This window comes from Ranitomeya variabilis, chromosome 3 (genome assembly GCF_051348905.1).
Source record: "Ranitomeya variabilis isolate aRanVar5 chromosome 3, aRanVar5.hap1, whole genome shotgun sequence".
NCBI classification, from domain to species: Eukaryota; Metazoa; Chordata; class Amphibia; order Anura; family Dendrobatidae; genus Ranitomeya; species Ranitomeya variabilis.
The window spans coordinates 123,667,671-123,691,732 of NC_135234.1; the positions used below are offsets into that span (position 1 = coordinate 123,667,671).

The window sequence follows — 24,062 nt, forward strand, 5'->3', positions numbered from 1 at the left end:
GTTACTAAGCGCAGGGTTGCGCTTAGTAACCCGATGTTTACCCTGGTTACCATTGTAAAAGTAAAAAAAACAAACACTACATACTCACCCTCTGATGTCTGTCACACGTCCCTTGCCGTCTGCTTCCTGCACTGACTGTGATTGCCGGCCGTAAAGTACAGCACAGCGGTGACGTCACCGCTGTGCTCTGCTTTTACTTTACGGCCGGCGCTCAGTCAGTGCGGGAAGGAGACGGCGAGGGACGTGTGACAGACATCAGAGGGTGAGTATGTACTGTTTTTTTTTTTTTTTTTTACTTTTACAATGGTAACCAGGGTAAACATCGGGTTACTAAGCGCGGCCCTGCGCTTAGTAACCCGATATTTACCCTGGTTACCACTGTAAAACATCGTTGGCATCGTTGCTTTGGCTGTCAAACACGACGATACACGCCGATCTGACGACCAAATAAAGTTCTGAACTTTCAGCAACGACCAGCGATATCACAGCAGGATCCTGATCGCTGCTGCGTGTCAAACACAACGATATCGCTAGCCAGGACGCTGCAACGTCACGGATCGCTAGCGATATCGTTTAGTGTGAAGGTACCTTTAGACTCTTGGGGTATGTGCACACGTTAAGAATTTTTACGCTTCGTGCTGTGGAGGATGAGGCACGATCCTTGTGACACACGGCCATAATGAGCAATGTCTGTTTCGTGGAATTTGCTGGTTTGTTTTTATTGCGCAAGTGACGGTCAACCAGCCTCATGTTTGCCTCTTCATGCTGTAACTGACCTGTCTGGTCCTCGCCCAAGGATAACTGATTGGATGAAGAGTATTTCTAGAAAAACATTTTTTTTATAGTTTACATAATGAATTCCTGTACATACTGAAGGGGAAAAAAAACCCTTCTGCAGGCAGAACTGTCCGTGGCCTCTGTTCTGCAGCATAACGGCGCCCGCCAGTAGCAGCTATCAGTAGAGGTGAATACAATAGCTACTGCCCGCATTAGGTTGGCATGCTAGAGATTCGATCTGTTATTTCAGACTTTTAAATTATATTCTATGGGTGTGCTATAAATGAATAAAATGGGTATACTCAAACACACAAACCTTACAACTGGCTGTAAAATATATAAAAGCTGACAAATCCAAAAGGTGGGCACGGTGGCTCAGTGGTTAGCACTGCATCCTTGCAGCGCTGAGTTCCTGGGTTCAAATCCCACCAAGGACAATATCTGCAAGGAGTTTGTATGTTCTCCACGTGGTTGCGTGGGCTTCCTCCAGGTTGACCGGTTTCCTCCCACACTCCAAAGACATACTGATAGGGAATCTAGATTGTGAGCCCCATCGGGGACAGCGATGATAATGTGTGCAAACTGTAAAGCGCCGCGGAATAAGAACGCGCTATTATATATATATATATATATATATATATATATATATATATATATATATATATATATATATATATATATATATATATATATATATATATATTTGTAAAAATAAGAAACTTTGCAATTTACACCTTATTAATTTTTCCCCTGCTCTCAGTAACGGTAGGGATTTTAAAATAGTGTACAGCTCATTGCCCGGGTTACTCACCACCTTGCATACCCAGCGGGTTACTTAAAAGGGTATTCTCATTTCTTAAAATCCTATCCCAATATGTAGTATCAAACACCTCCAATTTGAAATGTAGTATAGTTTTTCTGATTCGCTATGTCTCTTTCCTCATGTGCAGTAATTGCAGGACCTTAGGTATCCATGGTTATGACCACTAGCAACTAGCTGTCACTAAATCAGTCATCGTAACCATAGATACCTAAGGTCCTGCAATGCCTGCACATGAGGAAAGAGTCAGAGAATCAGAAGAACTATACTACATTTCTGGTTGGAGATATTTGATGATATTATTACACCTGCCAAGTATTGGAATAGTATCTTGGAGATGGGAATACCCCTTTACATATCAAGCGCTATACTATTACATTCAGCCCATGTCGCTCTGAAGCACGATTTGGACCAGCAGTGTGGCCATGTCCCTGGTCTAAACTGTCAATCTTTAGGAGCACATCACTCCTAGCAAAGTAGGAAGCCGGGAGTGATGTGTTTTGGAAGATATATCTTGAGACAACTCTATTAAAGGGTACAGGATTCTCAAATTCTCCTTGTAGTTCACACGCCAATTAAAAGGGATTTACCCACTAAATATATTTATCACCTACTGTAAACTCCTGTGGAATATGTTGATGATGATTATTATTTTATCCCCAGCATGTGTGATAAATGTATGATTGCTTTGGGTCTAGTCACTGGGTCTCCTACCAATCACACAAATGAGGGAGCCGAAGTCCCCTGTGTAAATAGTGGTGGTGTACATCTTCATCCACTGCTACAATAGAAATAGCCTTTTTGTCACTCTCATGAATATAGTACTCCCGCACTTGTGATGTGATCACACGTGTCAAAGAGTTGATTAAATCACTTGGCGTGATGGGGAATACAGACTTGTATAGAAACCCTGTGTTTAAAATGGAAAAAAAAAACACAAGAAATACTTGTGATGAAGTCAATGGGGTTCTATATCAAATTTTTCTTTTAGACTTAAAAGGGGATCCATCAGTGGGATCAACTCTCCTAAGTCGTCTATATGATCATGAAGGTCAAAGAAAGTTGAATACAAAGACCCCTTTATACCTGCGTTCTGATGACTTATTCCAGAGAAATCCATGTTTATCTTAATATGTGAATGATCTGTTTAGATCTATGGGTCGGACACAGATCTCCCTGAGAATTTGCCCCCAGAGCTTATTTCAAAGGGGGAGTTACCAGTGTGAGACATGTAATGACTGGCAGTCTGATCTACATGCCTCACACTGGTAGCTCCCCCTTTCATTTCAGTTGAGCTCTGGAGGCAGATTATCAAGGAGATCTGTGTCCCGCCCATAAATCTTATCATGTGGTTTGCACATTAAGAAAATTTCCCTGGAATAAGACATTGTATCTCAGATATCAAGTTTATCATTTTATTCATCTTCCTATGACCTGCATGTCCATATAGACTATTTCGCAGGGTTCATCCTACTGACAGATTCTCTTTAGTGGGAAAAAACTTGACATTCAATGAAAAAGAAGGTCTAGTCACATTCATTCGGGAATAAAGAAAGGTTTTTGTAAAATTTTAAAGCATGAAAAATGAATGACCTTAAGTTGTTTGTTTTCCAGACAAGCCACAGAGTAATTGAAGATCCTAATGATTTGCGTCACGATATAGAGCGGAGAAGAAGGCAGAGACTCCACAGTGAAGAGGACGGCAATGCCAGTGTTAGCTTGTATAACAGGTTAACTTTTTCTTCCTTTTTCACTTACACATACAGTCAATCTTATGTTTTCGAAGCCATTGAAAACCTTGTATTAAAAATGACAAAACAATCAAGTTGCTAATCTTACTAATAGTCTGTGTGGGTGGCATAGTTTGGCATACAGTATATCAAGGTGTTTTTTTAGTTGCGGTGGCAGGCCAAGAGTCATTAGCAGTGCCTAAACCACATTCTATTGTGTCACTTTTGGCCACACATATTTTTGTTAAAGGGAATCTGTAAGCAGGTTTGTGCTACCCGGCCTGAGAGCAGCGTAACGTAAAGACACTCACCAGTTCCAGCAACCTCTCACTTACTCTATTGCTTTCTGCCGTTATAAAAAAAATCCCTGTTTTCTTTGATGCAGGTCTACCAGAGCCCTGAATGCTGAGCTAAGTGTAACGCCGCCCACACCTGTGATTGGCAGCTCTCTGTGTGTGCACTGTGCATAGGCAGAAAACAGCTAATCCATGGTGAGGCCAGGGTTATACAGCGCTCATGATGTAATGTACCCAGACATATAGATCAGGACTAGATTTTGAGATGTTTTGACTTGAATAACCACACATAAATAGTTTTTCTAATGGTAAATTGAATCATATATTTTTAGTTCTTATGTATACCGTATACACTCGAGTATAAGCGGACCCGAGTATAAGCCGACCCCCCTAATTTTGCCACTAAAAACTGGGAAAACTTAATGACTCGAGTATAAGCCTAGGGTGGGAAATGCAGCAGCTACTGGTAAATTTCAAAAATTAAAATAGATACCAATAAAAGTAAAATTAATTGAGACATCAGTAGGTTAAGTGTTTTTGAATATCCATATTGAATCAGGAACCCCATATAATGCTCCATACAGTTCATGATGGCCCCATAAGATTCTCCATATAACAATGTGCCACATGTAATGCCCCATGCAGTTCATTATGGCCCCATAGATGCTCCATATAACAATGTGCCCCATATAATGCTCCATACAGTTCATTATGGCCCCATAGATGCTCCATATAACAATGTGCCCCATATAATGCTCCATACAGTTCATTATGGCCCCATAGATGCTCCATATAGCAATGTGCCACATATAATGCTGCTCCTGCTGCAATAAAAAAAAATGACATACTCGCCTCTTGTCGCTGCTCCTCAGCATCCCGTCTCTCCTCACTGACTGTTCAGGCAGAGGGCGGCGCACACACTAATACGTCATTGCGCCCTCTGACCTGAACAGTCACTGCAGAGGACGCGCAAGACGGAGCGGCGCCGACGCTGGAACGAGGGACAGGTGAATATGAAATACTCACCTGCTCCCAGCACGGTCCCTGGCAGCTTCTCCCGGACAGATGGTCTACGGGTGCGGCAGCTTCTTCCTCTGTCAGCGGTCACTGGTACTGCTCATTACAGTAATGAATATGCGGCTCTACCCCTATGGGAGTGGAGTCCATATTCATTACTTTAATGAGCGGTAACACGTGACCGCTGAACAGAGGAAGAAGGCGCCGGAGACCATGGGACACGCAGGGACCGCGCCAGGAGCAGGTGAGTATGTGACCATCGTCGCTCCCCTTCACCTGCTGACCCCCCCGCCGACCATGATTCGAGTATAAACCGAGAGGGGCACTTTCAGTTCATTTTTTTGGGCTGAAAATCTCGGCTTATACTCGAGTATATACGGTAATTTCCCCATAGTCATAGAATAATGGCAGATGTCTAGAATATGTTATATATGAACGATTTCTGTTGTCGGGGACCCAGAGGTCGAACTTCCAGTGATCATTAAAGGGTTACTGCACCCTAGGGAAAGCAATCTGATTTGAGCAGTCATCACGTGGCCTCAAGTATTCTCATTTGTATACTCGTGATCACATGCTGAGTAGCTACTTATCTGCTTCACTCAGTCGAAAAAAGTGTGTGAATAACATGCCGTCACGTGACGACCGGCAAGCAAATCCCACCCTGGCAGGCTGCACTGCTTGCCGAACGTTTTCACACCCCAAAGAGAACCCTTAAATGATCACAGGGGGTTCAACCTATGGGTCCCCCACCACAGAAATCATTTTTGTATAGTGACATGTACTGAATAATTTTTTTTTCTTTTTTTACTACTTTTAAGTAAAGCTCCAGACAGCTATTACAAACCGCATAATAATGAAACGAGAGAATATGAAAAGATGTCAAGAGGGGGCACAGCGCCTTTCCGAAGGTCGACAGGCCGGCCTCCGGTAAGTGGGATTTTATGCATTCTCTGTAATATTTAACGTTGCATTTTTGTCTGGATCGTAATATTTTGCCTTCTGAGCTGCATGCACTCCCAATTCTGCCGCATTCAGAGCTGGAATCGCTGGCATTTGCTGACCCAATGTCTGCACACAGTTTTCTTTGATTTGCCTTCTGAGAAGTGCTTACACCAGGATCTGTAAATAAGGTTCTTTTTTATTAAGTTGGTTGTGCACGTCCATCTTTACCATCACAGTGACCCCAGTAATACAGATTCTTAATGTCCATATAAAAGTCAACTCCTCTCTTTTGAGCCTTGACTTACATTCTGAAAACTTTAGATGTCCTTAGACGCCTGAAGTCCTTCTGTCAGGCCAAAGAAGGGTTGCATGAAGGCATGTCAACTTATTTTATTCTTTGGACCTGGAAGATAAGTGGCCCCAGACTTGTCTGACAGTTGCCCTTTTCTTATAGAGATGATTCCTGGCAGATAAGAACCTGCATGTTTATGGAGGAATTGGGTAAAATACCCTCGCGATAAACATGCAATAATGTTAAAGGGATTGTCCAACATGTAACAAAAAATAAAACCCATTAAATGTTTTTAAAATGGTAAACTGAAGTGTAATCATCACTTCAAACCCCCTTGGTTCAGGCTACCCCAGTGGTCCGCATTGGGACAGGAAGCCATAATCCGTTCTTCGGTTATTGGGCCATTTAGACCTGTGATTGGTGGAACGGCACATGATTATTATTATGTGTCTCTGATGACGTGCCATTCCAGTCACCTGATTGGAACTAGCTTCTAAAGGTGGTTTAGCTGCTGAAATTCTGCTCTGTCAATCTAAAGCCTTCATACATATTAGTTTAATGTGTAGGGGGCTTTAGTTTGGCCGTACACATTAGATGACTGTCAGAAAAAGGATGCTTCAGCTGATTGTTTGGCCGGCAGCAATGTCAGCCGACTCTCGGGGCACTCGATGAGCCGAGGACTCCTGTGTTCTCTATGAGAAAGCCGCCAACTGACATGTTGGCTGGTGGGTTATCTTTGGGGAAACAATGCAATTGAAATGTACATGCGCCATCAACATCTCTCTCGACCATCAGTCGGCCGGCGCCCCCATACACATTAGACTGTTGGGCGAACAGAGATCACCTAAACACCAGAGGGGTTGTCCACATGGGAAAAGTTCCCCTCACCCTTTACTGCTTCTTAATGTATCCACCCTAATGTGGTGGGCACTGCTATGTACCCCACTAATAACAGTGCCTGGTCTCTGGGCACCAGAGTTGCATCAGACACAGCCCACCCTTCCGACATTGAGGTGCAGAAAGTTGTGTTCTCTCTGGACTGGCCTCCAGTTTTTTATTTCAGTCCGTTTATTTGCCAGTAAACCTTGTTTTCCTCTGCGTTTTGTGTCATCTTTGTCTGCCCCATGGAGGATTGCATTAGATCACCTATGTTTTTTTTATACACTTTATGTAATGTTTATAGCCTAAAACAAGGGAGTTCTTTGTTTATACATTGGGTTAATGAAGGATTGCTAATTAATGCCGGAAATGTTCATTTCACTCTTCAGGTCTCAGCACGTTGACTTTGGATGTCATCTTGGTGAGATCTGATTGTTTAATAACTACACCCAGATACATTTTGCCTTTCATCCCGCATAAATGTTAAGTAGCCCTCACTGACACCAAACCAACTCACACTTTCCTATTCTGTGCCGCTTTTTTATGATGGAGAAATTCATCACTGGTTTTAGTCTGCAGGAGAAATAAAATTAAGCTGCCACCCGCCTTCATGAGTCACAGCAGGTTTTTTGTCTTTGTTTTTAACACTTCAAGGGCTTGTCTGGGACTTGCATATTGATAACCTACACGTAGTATAGGTAATCAAAATGAGATCAGTGGAGGTCCAATACCCCAGTCACTGAAGTGGTGACTGCTCCTGCTGCAGCAAGACGTAAGCAGTATACGGAGCAGAATGCCGCATCTTCATACATTGTGTGGTGGCTGCTGTGGAGTATTCTAGTTCATTCACTGCTCCAGAGTCCAGTGGTGGCAGCTTTACATCACTTCATCCAATGCTTGGCATTGTTCTTGGTGATGTAAGGTTTACACGCTCCTTGTGCATACTTTATACTAAAAATACCTGAGGAGGATTGGACTCTGCAGTTATTGAGTGGTGACTGAATATTGGTGTTGTTTTTCCACTATGTGCTGAACGTTCGGCAACCCTGCTATGTAACTTTTCATGGTCTCCAGCTTGTGGTGAAGTTGCTTTTGCTCCTCCCCTTTTCAATAATATCACTCAGTTGATTGTGGGATATTTAGGACTGAAGAAATTTCATGACCTGACACCAGTGATGTCCTGGTGATGATAAACCATTTTTCCACAAATGTTTGTAATGGGAGACACCTCTTAATCACTGAATTTAGGTTTTTCATTGAGTCCCCATTGCCACAAGTGTATAAAGTATTATATATTATACAGTTGTGTGAAAGTTTTTGCTCCCTTCCTGATTTCCTATTCTTTTTCATGTTTGTCACACTTAAATGTTTTAGGTAACCAAGCAAATGTAAATATTACATAAAGATAACACAAGTAATCACAAAATGCAGTTTTTAAGTGAAGGTAAAAAGAAATCCAAACCTACATGGCCCTTCTCTTAAAACATAACTGTGGTTTATCACATCTTTGGGATGCAGAGTTCATATTCCCTAGCCACACCGATGATTACTGACACACCTGCTCTCAATCAAGAAATTACTTAAAATATGACCTGCCTGAGGCCAGTTTCACACGTCAGTGGCTCCGGTACATGTGGTGACAGTTTTCTCACGTACCGGACACACTGACTCACGTAGACACATTAAAATAAATGTGTCTCTGCACATGTCAGCGTGTTTTCACGGACCGTGTGTCCTTTTGAAAAACACGGAGACATGTCAGTGTTCGTGGGAGCGCCCGGATCACACGGACCCATTAAAGTCAATGGGTCCGTGTAAACACGTACCGCACACGGATGCTGTCCGTGTGCCGACTAAGTACCACACGGACCGTGCAGGAGACGGCGCTACAGTAAGCGCTGTCCCCCCAGCGTGTGGTGCTGAAGCCGCCATTCCTTCTCCACAGCAGCGTTCGCTTGAGAGAAGGAATGAAAAATCAATTTTTTTATTATTTTTGTGTTTAAAATAAAGATCCTTATCACCTGCCGCCTCCCACCCCCTGTGCGCCCGCCCACTGGCATTAAAATACTCACCCAGCTCCCTCGATGCTTCCTCTCAGCGCCGCAGCTTGTCCTGTATGAGTGGTCACGTGGTGCCGCTCATTAGTGATGAATTTGCGGCTCCACCTTCTGCTGTGGAGAAGGAATGAATGGCGGCTTCAGCACCACACGCTGGGGGGGACAGCGCTTACTGTAGCGCTGTCTCCTGCACGGTCCGTGTGGTACTCAGTCGGCACACGGCTGCCGCACGTGTGCCACACTGATGTGCCACGTGAGCTCACGGACTCACGGACACGGATAACTCCGGTACCGACTTTTCCGGTACCGGAATTATCTGGACGTGTGAGACTGGCCTGACACAGTGAAGTAGTCCAAAATATCCTCTAAAGCTAGACACCATGTCGCAATTAAAAAAAAATTCTGCAACACATGAGAAACAAAGTAATTGAGATCTATCAGTCTGGAAAAGGTTATAAAGCCATTTCTAAAGCTTTGGGACTCCAGCAAACCACAATTAGAGCCAATATCCACAGAAGGCAAAAACATGCAACAGTGTTTAACCTTCCCAGGAGTGGCATGCCAACCAAAATTATCCCTAGAGAGTGCAGCCACAACCCATCGAAGAGGTCAGAAAAGACCCCGCAACGACATCCAAAGAACTCCAGGATTCACTTGCCTCAGTTATGGTCATTGTTCATGACTCCACCATAAGGAAGAATCTGGTCAAAAATGGCCTGCGTGGCAGAGTTATAAGATGAAAACCACTGCTGAGCAATAAGAACACAAAGGGCATATAAAGTTTTGCCAGAAAACATGTTGATGATCCCCAAGACTTTTGGGAGACTACTCTTGTGAACGGACAAGACAAAAGTTGAACTTTTTGGAATGTGCATTTCAGAAAAGGAACATCATACCAACGCTCAAATATGGTGGTTGTAGTGTCTTGGTCTGGGGCTGTTTTGCTGCTTCAGGACCTGGAAGACTTGCTGTGGTAAATTTAACCATTAATTCTGCTGTCTGCCAAAAAGTCCTGAAAGAAAATGACCTGCCATCTGTTTGTGACCTTAACCCCTTTACCCCCAAGGGTGGTTTGCATGTTAATGACCGGGCCAATTTTTACAATTCTGACCACTATCCCTTTATGAGGTTATAACTCTGGAACGTTTCAACGGATCCTGATGATTCTGACATTATCTCGTGACATATTGTACTTCATGTTAGTGGTAAAAATTTCCTTGACATTATTTGAGTTTATTTGTGAAGAAAAAAAAAGAAATTTGGCGAAAATTTTGAAAATTTCGTAAATTTCCCAAATTTGAATTTTCATCCCCTAAAATCACATAGATATGTCACCTAAAATACTTAATAAGTAACATTTCCCACATGTCTACTTTACATCAGCACAATTTTGGAACCAACATTTTTTTTTGTTAGGGAGTTATAAGGGTTAAAAGTTGACCAGCAATTTCTCATTTTTACAACACCATTTTTTTTCGGGGACCACCTCACATTTGAAGTCACTTTGAGGGGTCTATATGATAGAAAATACCCAAGTGTGACACCATTCTAAAAACTGCACCCCTCGAGGTGCTCAAAACCACATTCAAGAAGTTTATTAACCCTTCAGGTGTTTCACAGGAATTTTTGGAATGTTTAACCCCTTCCCGACCCATGACGCCACATAGGCGTCATGAAAACCCGTGCCAATCCGACCCATGACGCCTATGTGGCGTCATGGAATGATCGCGTCCCTGCAGATCGGGTGAAGGGGTTAACTCCTATTTTACCCGATCTGCAGGGAGAGGGGGAGTGGTACTTCAGCCCAGGGGGGGTGGCTTCACCCCCCCGTGGCTACGATCGCTCTGATTGGCTGTTGAAAGTGAAACTGCCAATCAGAGCGATTTGTAATATTTCACCTAAAAAACTGGTGAAATATTACAATCCAGCCATGGCCGATGCTGCAATATCATCGGCCATGGCTGGAAACACTAATGTGACCCCCCCCCCACCCCACCGATCGCCCCCCCAGTGCTCCGTTATAGGGTCCGGTCCCCTCCGTCCGCCTGCCGGCTCCCCCGTCCTGCTGTCCGCTCCCCCGTCCTCCTGCCCGCTCCCCCCCTGCTCCTATGTCACCCCCCCGTGCTCCGACGCCCCCCCCCGTGCCCCGATCTCCCCCCCCTTATACTTACCGAGGCTCCCGGTCCCCGTCCGCCTCCATCATGGGCGCCGCCATCTTCCAAAATGGCGGGCGCATGCTCAGTGCGCCCGCCGGCCGGCAGATTCATTAGAGGTACATTTTGATCGCTGTGGTAGGTTCTATCACAGCGATCAAAATAAAAAAATAATAAATAAACCCCCCCCTTTATCACCCCCATAGGTAGGGACAATAATAAAATAAAGAAAATATTTTTTTTTCTTTTTCCACTAGGGTTAGGGTTAGAACTAGGGTTAGAACTAGGGGTAGGGTTAGGGGTAGGGTTAGGGTTACGGGTAGGGTTAGGGGTAGGGTTATGGCATGTGCACACAGAGCGGATCGGCCGCGGATCGGCAGCGGATCGGCCGCGGATCCGCAGCGGATCGGCAGCGGATCCGCCGCGGATCCGCCGCGGATCGGCAGCGGATCCGCAGCGGATTGGCAGCGGATCCGCAGCGGATTGGCAGCGGATCCGCAGCGGATCCACAGCGGATCGGCCGCGGATCCGCAGCGGATCGGCAGCGGATCCGCAGCGGATCGGCAGCGGATCCGCAGCGGATTGGCAGCGGATCCGCAGCGAATCGGCTGCGGATCCGCAGCGGATCCGCAGCGGATTGGCCGCGGATCCGCAGCGGATTGGCAGCGGATTGGCCGCGGATCCGCAGCGGATTGGCCGCTGCGAATTCGAAGCAGTTTTCCATCAGGTTTACAGTACCATGTACACCTAAGGAAAACCAAATCCGCTGTGCCCATGGTGCGGAAAATTCCGTGCAGAAACGCTGCGTTGTATTTTCCGCAGCATGTCAATTCTTTGTGCGGATTCCGCAGCGTTTTACACCTGTTCCTCAATAGGAATCCGCAGGTGAAATCTGCACAAAAAAACACTGGAAATCTGCTGTAAATCCGCAGGTAAAACGCAGTGCCTTTTACCTGCAGATTTTTCAAAAATCATGAAAAATCTCACACGAATCCGCAACGTGGGCACATAGCCTTAGGGTTAGGGTTGGAATTAGAGTTAGGGTTGGAATTAGGGCTAGGGTTTGAAATAGGGTTAAGATTAGGCTTGTGGTTAGGGTTACGGATAGGGTTAGGGGTGTGTTGGGGTTACAGTTGTGGTTAGGGTTGGGATTAGGGTTACGGTTGGGATTAGGGTTAGGATTAGGGTTGGAATTAGGGTTACGGGTGTGTTGCGGTTAGGGTTGTGGTTAGGGGTGTGTTGGGGTTAAGGTTGTGATTAGGGTTATGGCTACAGTTGGGATTAGGATTAGGGGTGTGTTGGGGTTAGTGTTGAAGTTAGAATTGAGGGGTTTCCACTGTTTAGGCACATCAGGGGTCTCCAAACGCAACATGGCGCCACCATTGATTCCAGCCAATCTTGCGTTCAAAAAGTCAAATGGTGCTCCCGCCCTTCCAAGCCCCGACGTGCGCCCAAACAGTGGTTTACCCCCACATTTGGGGTACCAGCGTACTCAGGACAAACTGGGCAACAACTGCTGGGGTCTAATTTCTCCTGTTACCCTTGCAAAAATAAAAAATTACTTGCTAAAACATAATTTGAGGAAAGAACAATTATTTTTTTATTTTCACGGCTCTGCGTTATAAACTTCTGTGAAGCACTTGGGGGTTGAAAGTGCTCACCACACATCTAGATAAGTTCCTTCGGGGGTCTAGTTTCCAAAATGGGGTCACTTGTGGGGTGTTTCTACTGTTTAGGTACATCAGGGGCTCTGCAAATGCAATGTGACGCCCGCAGACCATTCCATCAAAGTCTGCATTTCAAATGTCACTACTTCCCTTCCGAGCCCTGACGTGTGCCCAAACAGTGGTTTACCCCCACATATGGGGTATCAGCGTACTCACAACAAACTGGGCAACAAATATTGGGGTCCAAATTCTCCTGTTACCCTTGTGAAAATAAAAAATTGCTTGCTAAAACATCTTTTTTGAGGAAAGAAAAATGATTTTTTATTTTCACGGCTCTGCGTTGTAAACTTCTGTGAAGCACTTGGGGGTTGAACGTGCTCACCACACATCTAGATAAGTTCCTTGGGGGGTCTAGTTTCCAAAATGGGGTCACTTGTGGGGGGTTTCTACTGTTTAGGCATATCAGGGGCTCTGCAAACGCAACCTGACGCCCGCAGAGCATTCCATCAAAGTCTGCATTTCAAAACGTCACTACTTCCCTTCCGAACCCCGACGTGTGCCAAAACAGTGGTTTACCCCCACATATGGGGTATCAGCGTACTCACAACAAACTGGGCAACAAATATTGGGGTCCAAATTCTCCTGTTACCCTTGTGAAAATAAAAAATTGCTTGCTAAAACATCTTTTTTGAGGAAAGAAAAATGATTTTTTATTTTCACGGCTCTGCGTTGTAAACTTCTGTGAAGCACTTGGGGGTTGAACGTGCTCACCACACATCTAGATAAGTTCCTTGGGGGGTCTAGTTTCCAAAATGGGGTCACTTGTGGGGGGTTTCTACTGTTTAGGCATATCAGGGGCTCTGCAAACGCAACCTGACGCCCGCAGAGCATTCCATCAAAGTCTGCATTTCAAAACGTCACTACTTCCCTTCCGAACCCTGACGTGTGCCAAAACAGTGGTTTACCCCCACATATGGGGTATCGGCGTACTCAGGAGAAACTGGACAACAACTTTTGGGGTCCAATTTCTCCTGTTACCCTTGGGAAAATAAAAAATTGTGGGCTAAAAAATCATTTTTGAGAAAAGAAAAATTATTTTTTATTTTCATGGCTCTGCGTTATAAACTTCTGTGAAGCACTTGGGGGTTCAAAGTGCTCACCACACATCTAGATTAGTTCCTTGGGAGGTCTAGTTTCCAAAATGGGGTCACTTGTGCGGGAGCTCCAATGTTTAGGCACACAGGGGCTCTCCAAACGCGACATGGTGTCCGCTAATGATTGGAGCTAATTTTCCATTCAAAAAGCCAAATGGCGTGCCTTCCCTTCCGAGCCCTGCCGTGCGCCCAAACAGTGGTTTACCCCCACATATGGGGTATCATCGTACTCAGAACAAACTGGACAAAAACATTTGGGGTCCAATTTCTCCTATTACCCTTGGGAAAATAAAAAATTCTGGGCTAAAAATCATTTTTGAGGAAAGAAAAATTATTTTTTTATTTTCACGGCTCTGCGTTATAAACTTCTGTGAAGCACCTGGGGGTTATAAGTGCTCACTATGCATCTAGATAAGTTTCTTGGGGGGTCTAGTTTCCAAAATGGGGTCACTTGTAGGGGAGCTCCAATGTTTAGGCACACAGGGGCTCTCCAAACGCGACATGGTGTCCGCTAACGATTGGAGCTAATTTTCCATTCAAAAAGTCAAATGGCACGCCTCCCCTTCCGAGCCTTGCCGTGCACCCAAACAGTGGTTTACCCCCACATATGAGGTATCGGCATACTCAGGAGAAATTGCCCAACAAATTTTAGGATCCATTTTATCCTGTTGCCCATGTGAAAATGAAAGAATTGAGGCTAAAAGAAATTTTGTGTGAAAAAAAAGTACTTTTTCATTTTTGCGGATCAATTTGTGAAGCACCTGGGGGTTTAAAGTGCTCACTATGCCTCTGGATGAGTTCCTTGGGGGGTCTAGTTTCCAAAATGGGGTCACTTGTGGAGGAGCTCCAATGTTTAGGCACACAGGAGCTTTCCAAACGCGACATGGTGTCCGCTAACGATGGAGATAATTTTCCATTCAAAAAGTCAAATGGCGCTCCTTCCCTTCCGAGCCTTACCATGTGCCCAAACAGTGGTTTACCCCCACATGTGAGGTATTGGTGTACTCAGGAGAAATTGCCCAACAAAATTTAGGATCCATTTTATCCTGTTGCCCATGTGAAAATGAAAAAATTGAGGCTAAAATAATTTTTTTGTGAAAAAAAAGTACTTTTTCATTTTTACGGATCAATTTGTGAAGCACCTGGGGGTTTAAAGTGCTCACTATGCTTCTAGATAAGTTCCTTGGGGGGTCTAGTTTCCAAAATGTGGTCACTTGTGGGGGAGCTCCAATGTTTAGGCACACGGGGGCTCTCCAAACGCGACATGGTGTCCGCTAAAGATTGGAGCCAATTTTTCATTAAAAAAGTCAAATGGCGCTCCTTCCCTTCCGAGCCCTGCCGTGCGCCCAAACAGTGGTTTACCCCCACATATGAGGTATCAGCGTACTCAGGACAAATTGGACAACAACGTCCGTGGTCCAGTTTCTCCTTTTACCCTTGGGAAAATAAAAAAATTGTTGCTAAAAGATAATTTTTGTGACTAAAAAGTTAAATGTTCATTTTTTACTTCCATGTTGCTTCTGCTGCTGTGAAACACCTGAAGGGTTAATAAACTTCTTGAATGTGGTTTTGAGCACCTTGAGGGGTGCAGTTTTTAGAATGGTGTCACTTTTGGGTATTTTCAGCCATATAGAACCCTCAAAATGACTTCAAATGTGAGGTGGTCCCTAAAAAAAATGGTTTTGTAAATTTTGTTGTAAAAATGAGAAATCACTGGTCAAATTTTAACCCTTATAACTTCCTAGCAAAAAAAAAAATTGTTTCCAAAATTGTGCTGATGTAAAGTAGACATGTGGGAAACGTTATTTATTAACTATTTTGTGTCACATAACTCTCTGGTTTAACAGAATAAAAATTCAAAATGTGAAAATTGCAAAATTTTCAAATTTTTTGCCACATTTCCGTTTTTTTCACAAATAAACTCAAAAATTATCGACCTAAATTTACCACTAACATGAAGCCCAATATGTCACGAAAAAACAATCTCAGAATCGCTAGGATCCGTTGAAGCGTTCCTGAGTTATTACCTCATAAAGGGACACTGGTCAGAATTGCAAAAAACGGCAAGGTCATTAAGGCCAAAATAGGCTGGGTCATGAAGGGGTTAAAAAACAAATGAACATTTAACTTTTTTCACAAAAATTTTACTTCTGATCCAATTTGTTTTAATTTGCCAAGGGTAACAGGAGAAATTAGACCCCAAAAGTTGTTGTACAATTTGTCCTGAGTACGCCGATACCCCACATGTGGGGGTAAACCACTGTTTGGGCGCATGGCAGAGTTCGGAAGGGAAGGAGCGCCATTTGACTTTTCAATACAAAATTAGATGGAATTGAGATGGGACGCCATGTCTCGTTTGGAGAGCCCCTGATGTGCCTAAACAGTGGAAACCCCCCAAAAGTGACCCCATTTTGGAAAGTAGACCCCTTAAGGAACTGATCTAGATGTGTTGTGAGCACTTTGAACCCCCAAGTGCTTCACATAAGTTTATAATGAAGAGCCGTGAAAATTAAAAGATCTTTTTTTTTTTCCACAAAAATGATCTTTAAGCCCCCAGTTTTGTATTTTCCCTATGGGTATCTGGAGAAATTGGACCTCAAAAGTTGTTGTGCAATTTGTCCTGAGTATGCTGATACCCCATATGTGGGAGAAAACTACTGTTTGGGCGTATGGCAGAGCTCGGCAGTGAAGAAGTGGCGTTTTGGAATGCAGACTTTGATGGAATGGTCTGCGGGCGTCACATTGCGTTTGCAGAGCCACTGATGTACATAAACAGTAGAAACCCCCCACAAATGACCCCATATTGGAAACTAGACCCCCCAAGGAAATTATCTAGATGTGCGGTGAGCACTTTAAACCCCCAAGTGTTTCACTAAAGTTTATAACGCAGAGCCGTGAAAATAAAAAATCTTTTTTTTTTCTTCCACAAAAGTGATTATTTTTTTTAGTCCCAGTTTTGTATTTTCCCATGGGTAACAGGAGAAATTGGACCCCGAAAGTAGTTGTCCAATTTGTACTGAGTACGCTGATGCCCCATATGTGGGGGTAAACCACTGTTTGGGTTCACGGCAGAGCTCAGAAGGGAAGGAGCACCGTTTTACTTTTTCAACGCAGAATTGTATGGATTGAGATCAGACATTATGTTGCGTTTGCAGAGCCCCTGGTGTGCCTAAACCGTGGAAACCTCCCAATTTTAACTCCAACCCTAACCCCAACGCACCCCTAAGCCTAATCCCAACCCTAACCAAACCCTTAATCCCAACACACCCCTAATCCCAACACACCCCTAATCCTAACCACACCCCTAACCCGAACACAACCCTAATCCCAACCCTAACCATACCCCTAATCCTGACACACCCCTAACCCAACCGTAAACGTAATCCAAGCCCTAACTTTAGCCCCAACCCTAACTCTAATGGGAAAATGGAAATAAATACATTTTTTTATTTTATTGTTTTTCCCTAACTAAGGCGGTGATAATGGGGGGTTTGATTTACTATTTATAGCGGGTTTTTATGTTTGGCAGCTGTCACACACTAAAAGACGCTTTTTGTTGCAAAAAATATTTTTTGCGTTACCACATTCTGAAAGCTATAATTTTTCCATATTGGTTCACATAGTCATATGAGGTCTCATTTTTTGCGGGCCGGGTTGACGTTTTTATTGGTATCATTTTCGGGCACATGACATTTTTTGATCGCTTTTTATTCCGATTTTTGTTAGGCAGAATCAACAAAAAACAGCAATTTCTTTGGGGGGGGGGGGGGGGGGTTTTATACCCTTCCGCGTTTGGTAAAATTGATAAAGCAGTTTTATTGTTCTGGTCAGTACGATTACAGCGATACCTTATTTATATCATTTTTTATGTTTTGGCGCTGTTATACAATAAAAACTATTTTATAGAAAACATAATTTTTTTTGCATCGCTTTATTCTGAGGGCTATAACTTTTTTATTTTTTTCCTAATGACGCTGTATGGCGGCTCGTTTTTTGAAGGACAAGATGACGTTTTCGGCGGTACCATGTTTATTTATATTCGTCCTTTAGATCGCATGTTATTCCACTTTTTGTTCAGCGGTATGATGATAAAGCGTTGTTTTTGGCCTAGTGTTTTTTTTTTTTTGTTTGTTTTTTTACGGTGTTCAATGAAGGGGTTAACTAGTTGGACAGTTATAGGTCGTGTCGTTACGGACGCGGGGATGCTAAACGTGTACTTTTATTGTTTTTTTTTTTATTATTTACATCTAGAAATGTATTTATTGGAACAATATATATATTTTTCTTTATTTATTTAGATTTTTTTTTTTACACATGTAAATATTTTTTTTTTACTTTGTCCCAGTGTGGGACCTCATGGTAAAGTGTCAGATCGCTGATCTGACACTTTGCAATGCACTGTGTCAGATCAGCGATCTGACAGACACTGCAGGAGGCTTGCTGGCGCTTCCTCTGAGCAGGCGCTTGCAGGCCACCTCCCTACAGGACCCGGAAGGAGCCCCGCAGCCAATTTGGATCCGGGGCCTGCAGGGAAGAGGAGGTAGGAGACCCTCTGAGCAACGCGATCACATCGCGTTGCTCAGAGGGTCTCAGGGAAGCACGCAGGGAGCCCCCTCCCTGCGCGATGCTTCCCTATGCCGCCAGAACGCTGCGATCATGTTTGATCGCAGTGTTCCAGGGGGTTAATGTGCCAGGAGCGGTCCGTGACACATAGTGCCGGATGTCCGCTATGATAGTCAGCTGGCACTTGGCTGCGCTCCCCCCGTGAGTTCTGCTGATCGGTGATGGCGTACTAACCCGTCGGTCATACGGGCCCATACCACCTCGACGGGATAGTACGTCTAATGTCAGAAAGAGGTTAAGCTGAAGTTCTTTTGGCTTATGCAGCCGGACAATGATCCAAAACACACCAGCAAGTCCACATCTGAATGGCTTAAGAAAAACAAAATTAAAACTTCGGAAGGGACTAGTCAAAGTCCTGACTTTCATACAGTTGAGATGCTGTGTCATGACCTTTAAAAAGGTGGTTCATGCTCGGAAACTCACCAATGTGGCTGAATTACAACAATTCTGCAAAGTGGGTCAGAATTCGTCCAGGGCGTTGTAAAAGACTCATTGCCAGTTATCACAAACGCTTGATTGTAGTTGTTGCTTCTAAGGGTGGCCCAACCATTTATTAGGTTTAGGGGCAATCTCTCTTTCACACAGGGCCCTGTAGGTCTGGATTTCTTTTTCTCTTAATATATTAAAAACATTCATTTAAAAACTGCATTTTGTGATTACGTGTTTTATCTTTGTCTAATATCTACATTTGTTTGGGGATCGGAAACATTTCTGTGACAAACACGCAAAAGACAGTGAGAGGAAGAATTAGTCTGCAGAAATCAGAAAAAAAGTGAAAGATTGTAATCCGGCACTAAAAATAATTAAAATTCAAATAATTGCAATTCTAAGAGTAAAGACATTACTGTCGGCAATGTTTAAGGTGTCTTTACTCATGGTATCTAATATATAAAGCTGAATGACTGTGTGTGTGTGTGTGTGTGTGTATCAGGGTGGATAAAAATCAATGTTTTTTAAAAAAAATCAAAAAAATCGGATTTTTTTGATTTAAATCGGATTTTTTTGATTTAAATCGGATTTTTTTCAATAAACTGCTTTTTGAGGAAAATATTTTACCATCCAAAGGTTCTTCCATCATGAGATAAAGCTGAGTTGTTTAACTCAGTAGAATAAAGGCTGTATATGTGTAACATTCACAATGCCATGCTCTTCCAGAGGTTTCTGTAGGATGCTGACTATCCAACAAGTTTGGGCATGTCAACTGAATGGAAAAAGAAACTAAACCAAAAGTGAAACCAAGCTAGAAGTGTGGAATTAAAGGGGCAGTATGAACAAAATGTGGAGGCTATTAATAGTTTATACAATTAAGACATGCTGCTTTTAAACACCTACCTATTGCCATATAGTAAAACAAAAAAGATTTTTACTTACTTTGGGGTCCCCCCCTCACCCTGGCGTTAGATCGTTGCCCCTAGTTTCGTCCGTGTAACTATGGGCGCACATGCGCACTGCTCTCACTTCTCATTTTAATCGTGATTTATATTAAAAAAAACCTTTTGATTTAAATCAGTGATTTAAATCATGATTTAAATCGATCCGATTTAAATAGAAAAAAATCTTTTGATTTAAATCGTGATTTAAATCATGATTTAAATCGGCGTGATTTAAATCAATCCACCCTGGTGTGTATGTGTGTATGTCCGGGATTGGCATCTGCACCGTTGCAGCTACAGCCACAAAATTTTGCACAGTCTCACGTCTTGACCCAAGAGCATCATAGGCTATGTTGTGAGGCGAAATTTTAACCCCGCGCTTTCCAATTCACCAAACAATTTTGCCCCGATCTACATAATGGGGAAAAAGTGAAAGGAAAAGTGTTGGAGGAAAATTGACAGCTGCCAGATGTGAATAAGGGGGACTTAAAGAATGAGAGCGATGGCACCAAAGAGTATATACCGTACAGTTGCTAAGGTGGGGCCCCGACATGGGATACTCACCACACACGGGGATATGAACACACACAAAATGCGCCACTCACTACCACGTGCTTGAACACATATACCACCCTCAGCACACATTTCACCACACATACACCAACCTCGCCACATAAGTCGAAACACAAAAGTCACCGCTCAAAACTCGTCACGCGCAAAACTCGCCACATGCGCAAAACTCGCCACACGTGCAAAACTCACCTCATGGAAAATTCGCCACACGCAAAACTTGCACACGCAGAAAAATTACCACATGCACAAAAGTTGCAACACATGCAAAAGTTGCCTCACACAAAACTTGCACATACTCAAAATGCACCACACAAAAGGCAGCGGATCCGCAGCAGTTTCCCCATGAGTTTACAGTACTATGTAAACCTATGGGAAACTGAAAACGCTGTGCCATGCTACGGAAAAAACCACGCAGAAACGCAGCGGTTTACATTCCGCAGCATGTCAATTCTTTGTGCGGAATCCGCAGTGGTTTTACACCTGCTCCATTATGGAAAACCGCAGGTGTAAAACCGCAGTGGAATCCGCACAAAAACCGCTGTAAATCCACTAGAAATCTGCAGGAAAAACGCAGTGGACCATTCCATGTGTGCACATACCCTAAAACTCGCCATGCGCAAAACTTGCTGCACACAACTTGCTACACTAACCTGTCACATGCAACTCGACACACAAAAAGTTGGTACACGCATGTCGCCACACACAACTCAACACACATAACTTGACACATGAAACTCGCCCAAAAACACACACAAGTCTGGTATTATCCTTCAAAAATAAAAATCTGATTAATAAGCAGACAAACTACAAGAGCAACAAATGCACCATATAGGAAATACGGCAGCTGTCAGTCACATGACCTGTCTATTATGTGTATGTGTGAGCTAATATATACTGCCAGGGGGGAGGGCTTCCTGTTGGCTGGGGATTTACCAGGCTGCCAATTTAGCTTACAAATACTGAGGTAAAAATACTGACCAAATAACGTGTGAACGAGGTCTAATACAGGAGGAGATGACACACAGGTATATACTATACACAGGAGGAGATGACATACAGGTATAATATATAATATATATATATATATATCTCTAGACTGTGGCCCGATTCTAATGCATCGGGTATTCTAGAATATGCATGTCCCCGTAGTATATGGACAATGATGATTCCGACTGTGCCCGTCGCTGATTGGTCGAGGCAACCTTTTTGACTTCGTCGCCATGGCAACCATTATGACATCTACGTCGATACTGTGCCCGTCGCTGATTGGTCGAGGCCTGGCGGCCTCGACCAATCAGACGCGGGATTTCCATTATGACATCATCGTCGCCATGCTGTGCCCATCGCTGATTGGTCGAGGCCTGGCGCCCTCGACCAATCAGAGACATGGGATTTCTACGTCGATACTGTGCCCGTCGCTGATTGGTCGAGGCCCAGGTGGCCTCGACCAATCAGCGAATGAATAAACGGGACAGACAGACAGAAAAACCCTTAGACAATCTATATATATAATATAACGGGCACAGTATCGACGTAGAAATCCCGCGTCTGATTGGTCGAGGCCGCCAGGCCTCGACCAATCAGCGACGGGCACAGTATCGACGTAGATGTCATAATGGTTGCCATGGCGACGATGTCAAAAAGGTTGCCTCGACCAATCAGCGACGGGCACAGTCGGAATCATCATTGTCCATATACTACGGGGACATGCATATTCTAGAATACCCGATGCATTAGAATCGGGCCACAATCTAGTATCTAATAAAGTGTATCTGTGCATACTTGTGCCTTATATGTGTATACATTTTACGGACCATTAAGCCTATGACCTAGGTCAAAATCCACATACACACCCAACGTACCGATGTGGAGCCAAAGTACCAAAAAGGTTCAGTGCAATGATAATAGAAATCCATCTAAAATAGTGCACCAAGAGAAACCAAGAATATAAAAATGTAGAATTTTATTGTATAAATAACACAAAAAATACATACAAAATACAAGGGATGTGACAGGGGAATAGCCAGACCGTAGGGAGACCAGGCATTAGCAGGCACACATAGTGCAAATATAATGACGTTACTCCATAGTGTGTAAAGTGATTAATCAAGTAAACGAACCCATAATGTAGGCACACACCTTGGAACAAGCACACAAGCAACAGGGGGGCTGTAAACCACCTCTGAGCCCACAACCAGGAGAATATCAGAGTTTGAAGTAAAACAATAATCGTATTTACCTGACCGTGCCTGGAGCCCCTGTGAAGCCCACTGTCCCCTACGCGCGTTTCGGCGCTCAAGCCTTCTTCCGGGGGAGTCATACATTATGGGTTCGTTTACTTGATTAATCACTTTACACACTATGGAGTAACGTCATTATATTTGCACTATGTGTGCCTGCTAATGCCTGGTCTCCCTGTGTCTCCTCACGGTCTGGCTATTCCCCTGTCACATCCCTTGTATTTTGTATGTATTTTTTATGTTATTTATACAATAAAATTCTACATTTGTATATTCTTGGTTTCTCTTGGTGCACTACTTTAGTTGGATTTCTATTTTACGGACCATGTTGTTCTTACCGCCGCAGGAGCTTGTTAACGATGATGTCATAAAGGTTGCCTTGACCAATCAGCGACGGGCACAGTCTGCCGCGAATTCTGGAATCATCATTGTCCATATACTACGGGGACATGCATATTCTAGAATACCCGATGCGTTAGAATCGGGCCACAATCTAGTTATATATATAGATTGTCTAAGGGTTTTTCTGTCTGTCTGTCTGTCCTGGAAATCCCGCGTCTCTGATTGGTCGAGGCCGCCAGGCCTCGACCAATCAGTGACGGGCACAGCATGGCGACGATGATGTCATAAAGGTTGCCTCGACCAATCCGCGATGGGCACAGTCTGCCGCAAATTCGCCTCGACCAATCAGCGACGGGCACAGTATCGACGTAGATGTCATAATGGTTGCCATGGCGACGATGATGTCATAAAGGTTGCCTCGACCAATCAGCGACGGGCACAGTCTGCCGCGAATTCTGGAATCATCATTGTCCATATACTACAGGGACATGCATATTCTAGAATACCCGATGCATTAGAATCGGGCCACAGTCTAGTATACTATATACAGGGGAGATGACATACAGGTTTATACTATATATAGGAGGACATGACATACAGGTATATTCTATATACAGAAGAGATGACATATAGGTATATACTATATACAGGAGGAGATGACACATAGGTATATACAGTATACAGGAGGAGATGACATACAGCAGGTATATACTATTTACAGGGAAGATGACATACAGATATATACTATATACAGGGGAGATGACATCCAGGTATATACTAAATACAGGAGATGACATACAGGTGTATACTATATATAAGGGAGATGACAAACATGTATATACTGAGGGGAAAATGAGGTGTGAGTGCAAAATGAGAGGAGTGAGGGAAAATAGTGGAGTGATCGGAAAATGACAGATGTGAGGTGGGAATGAGAGAGGAGTGAGGGGGAAAATGAGAGGAGTGAGGGCAGGGGCTGGCTGGCAATTTTCAGCCTGGGGGGCAATCACAAGGCAGTGGCCCTCGAGTTGCGGTGGCCCTCCTTTTCCCTGCTTATATCTGGCCACTGCATTAAAGTAGCAGAGATAACAGGCTTTAAAAACAGGCTGGTACACAGATATGGGAACTGA

The 24,062-nt window shown here is 43.8% G+C and overlaps 1 protein-coding gene across 4 annotated transcripts in view; it reads left to right on the plus strand.

Moving 5' to 3' along the window:
- Nucleotides 1-24,062, plus strand: part of BCLAF3 (BCLAF1 and THRAP3 family member 3) — a 138,744-nt gene that overhangs the window by 94,016 nt on the left and 20,666 nt on the right. For all 4 annotated transcript variants that reach the window (XM_077294638.1, XM_077294637.1, XM_077294635.1 and 1 more), the window contains 2 exons: nt 3,212-3,327; nt 5,459-5,567. In XM_077294638.1, the coding sequence (XP_077150753.1) occupies nt 3,212-3,327; nt 5,459-5,567 (225 nt within the window). The remainder of the gene's footprint in view (nt 1-3,211; nt 3,328-5,458; nt 5,568-24,062) is intronic.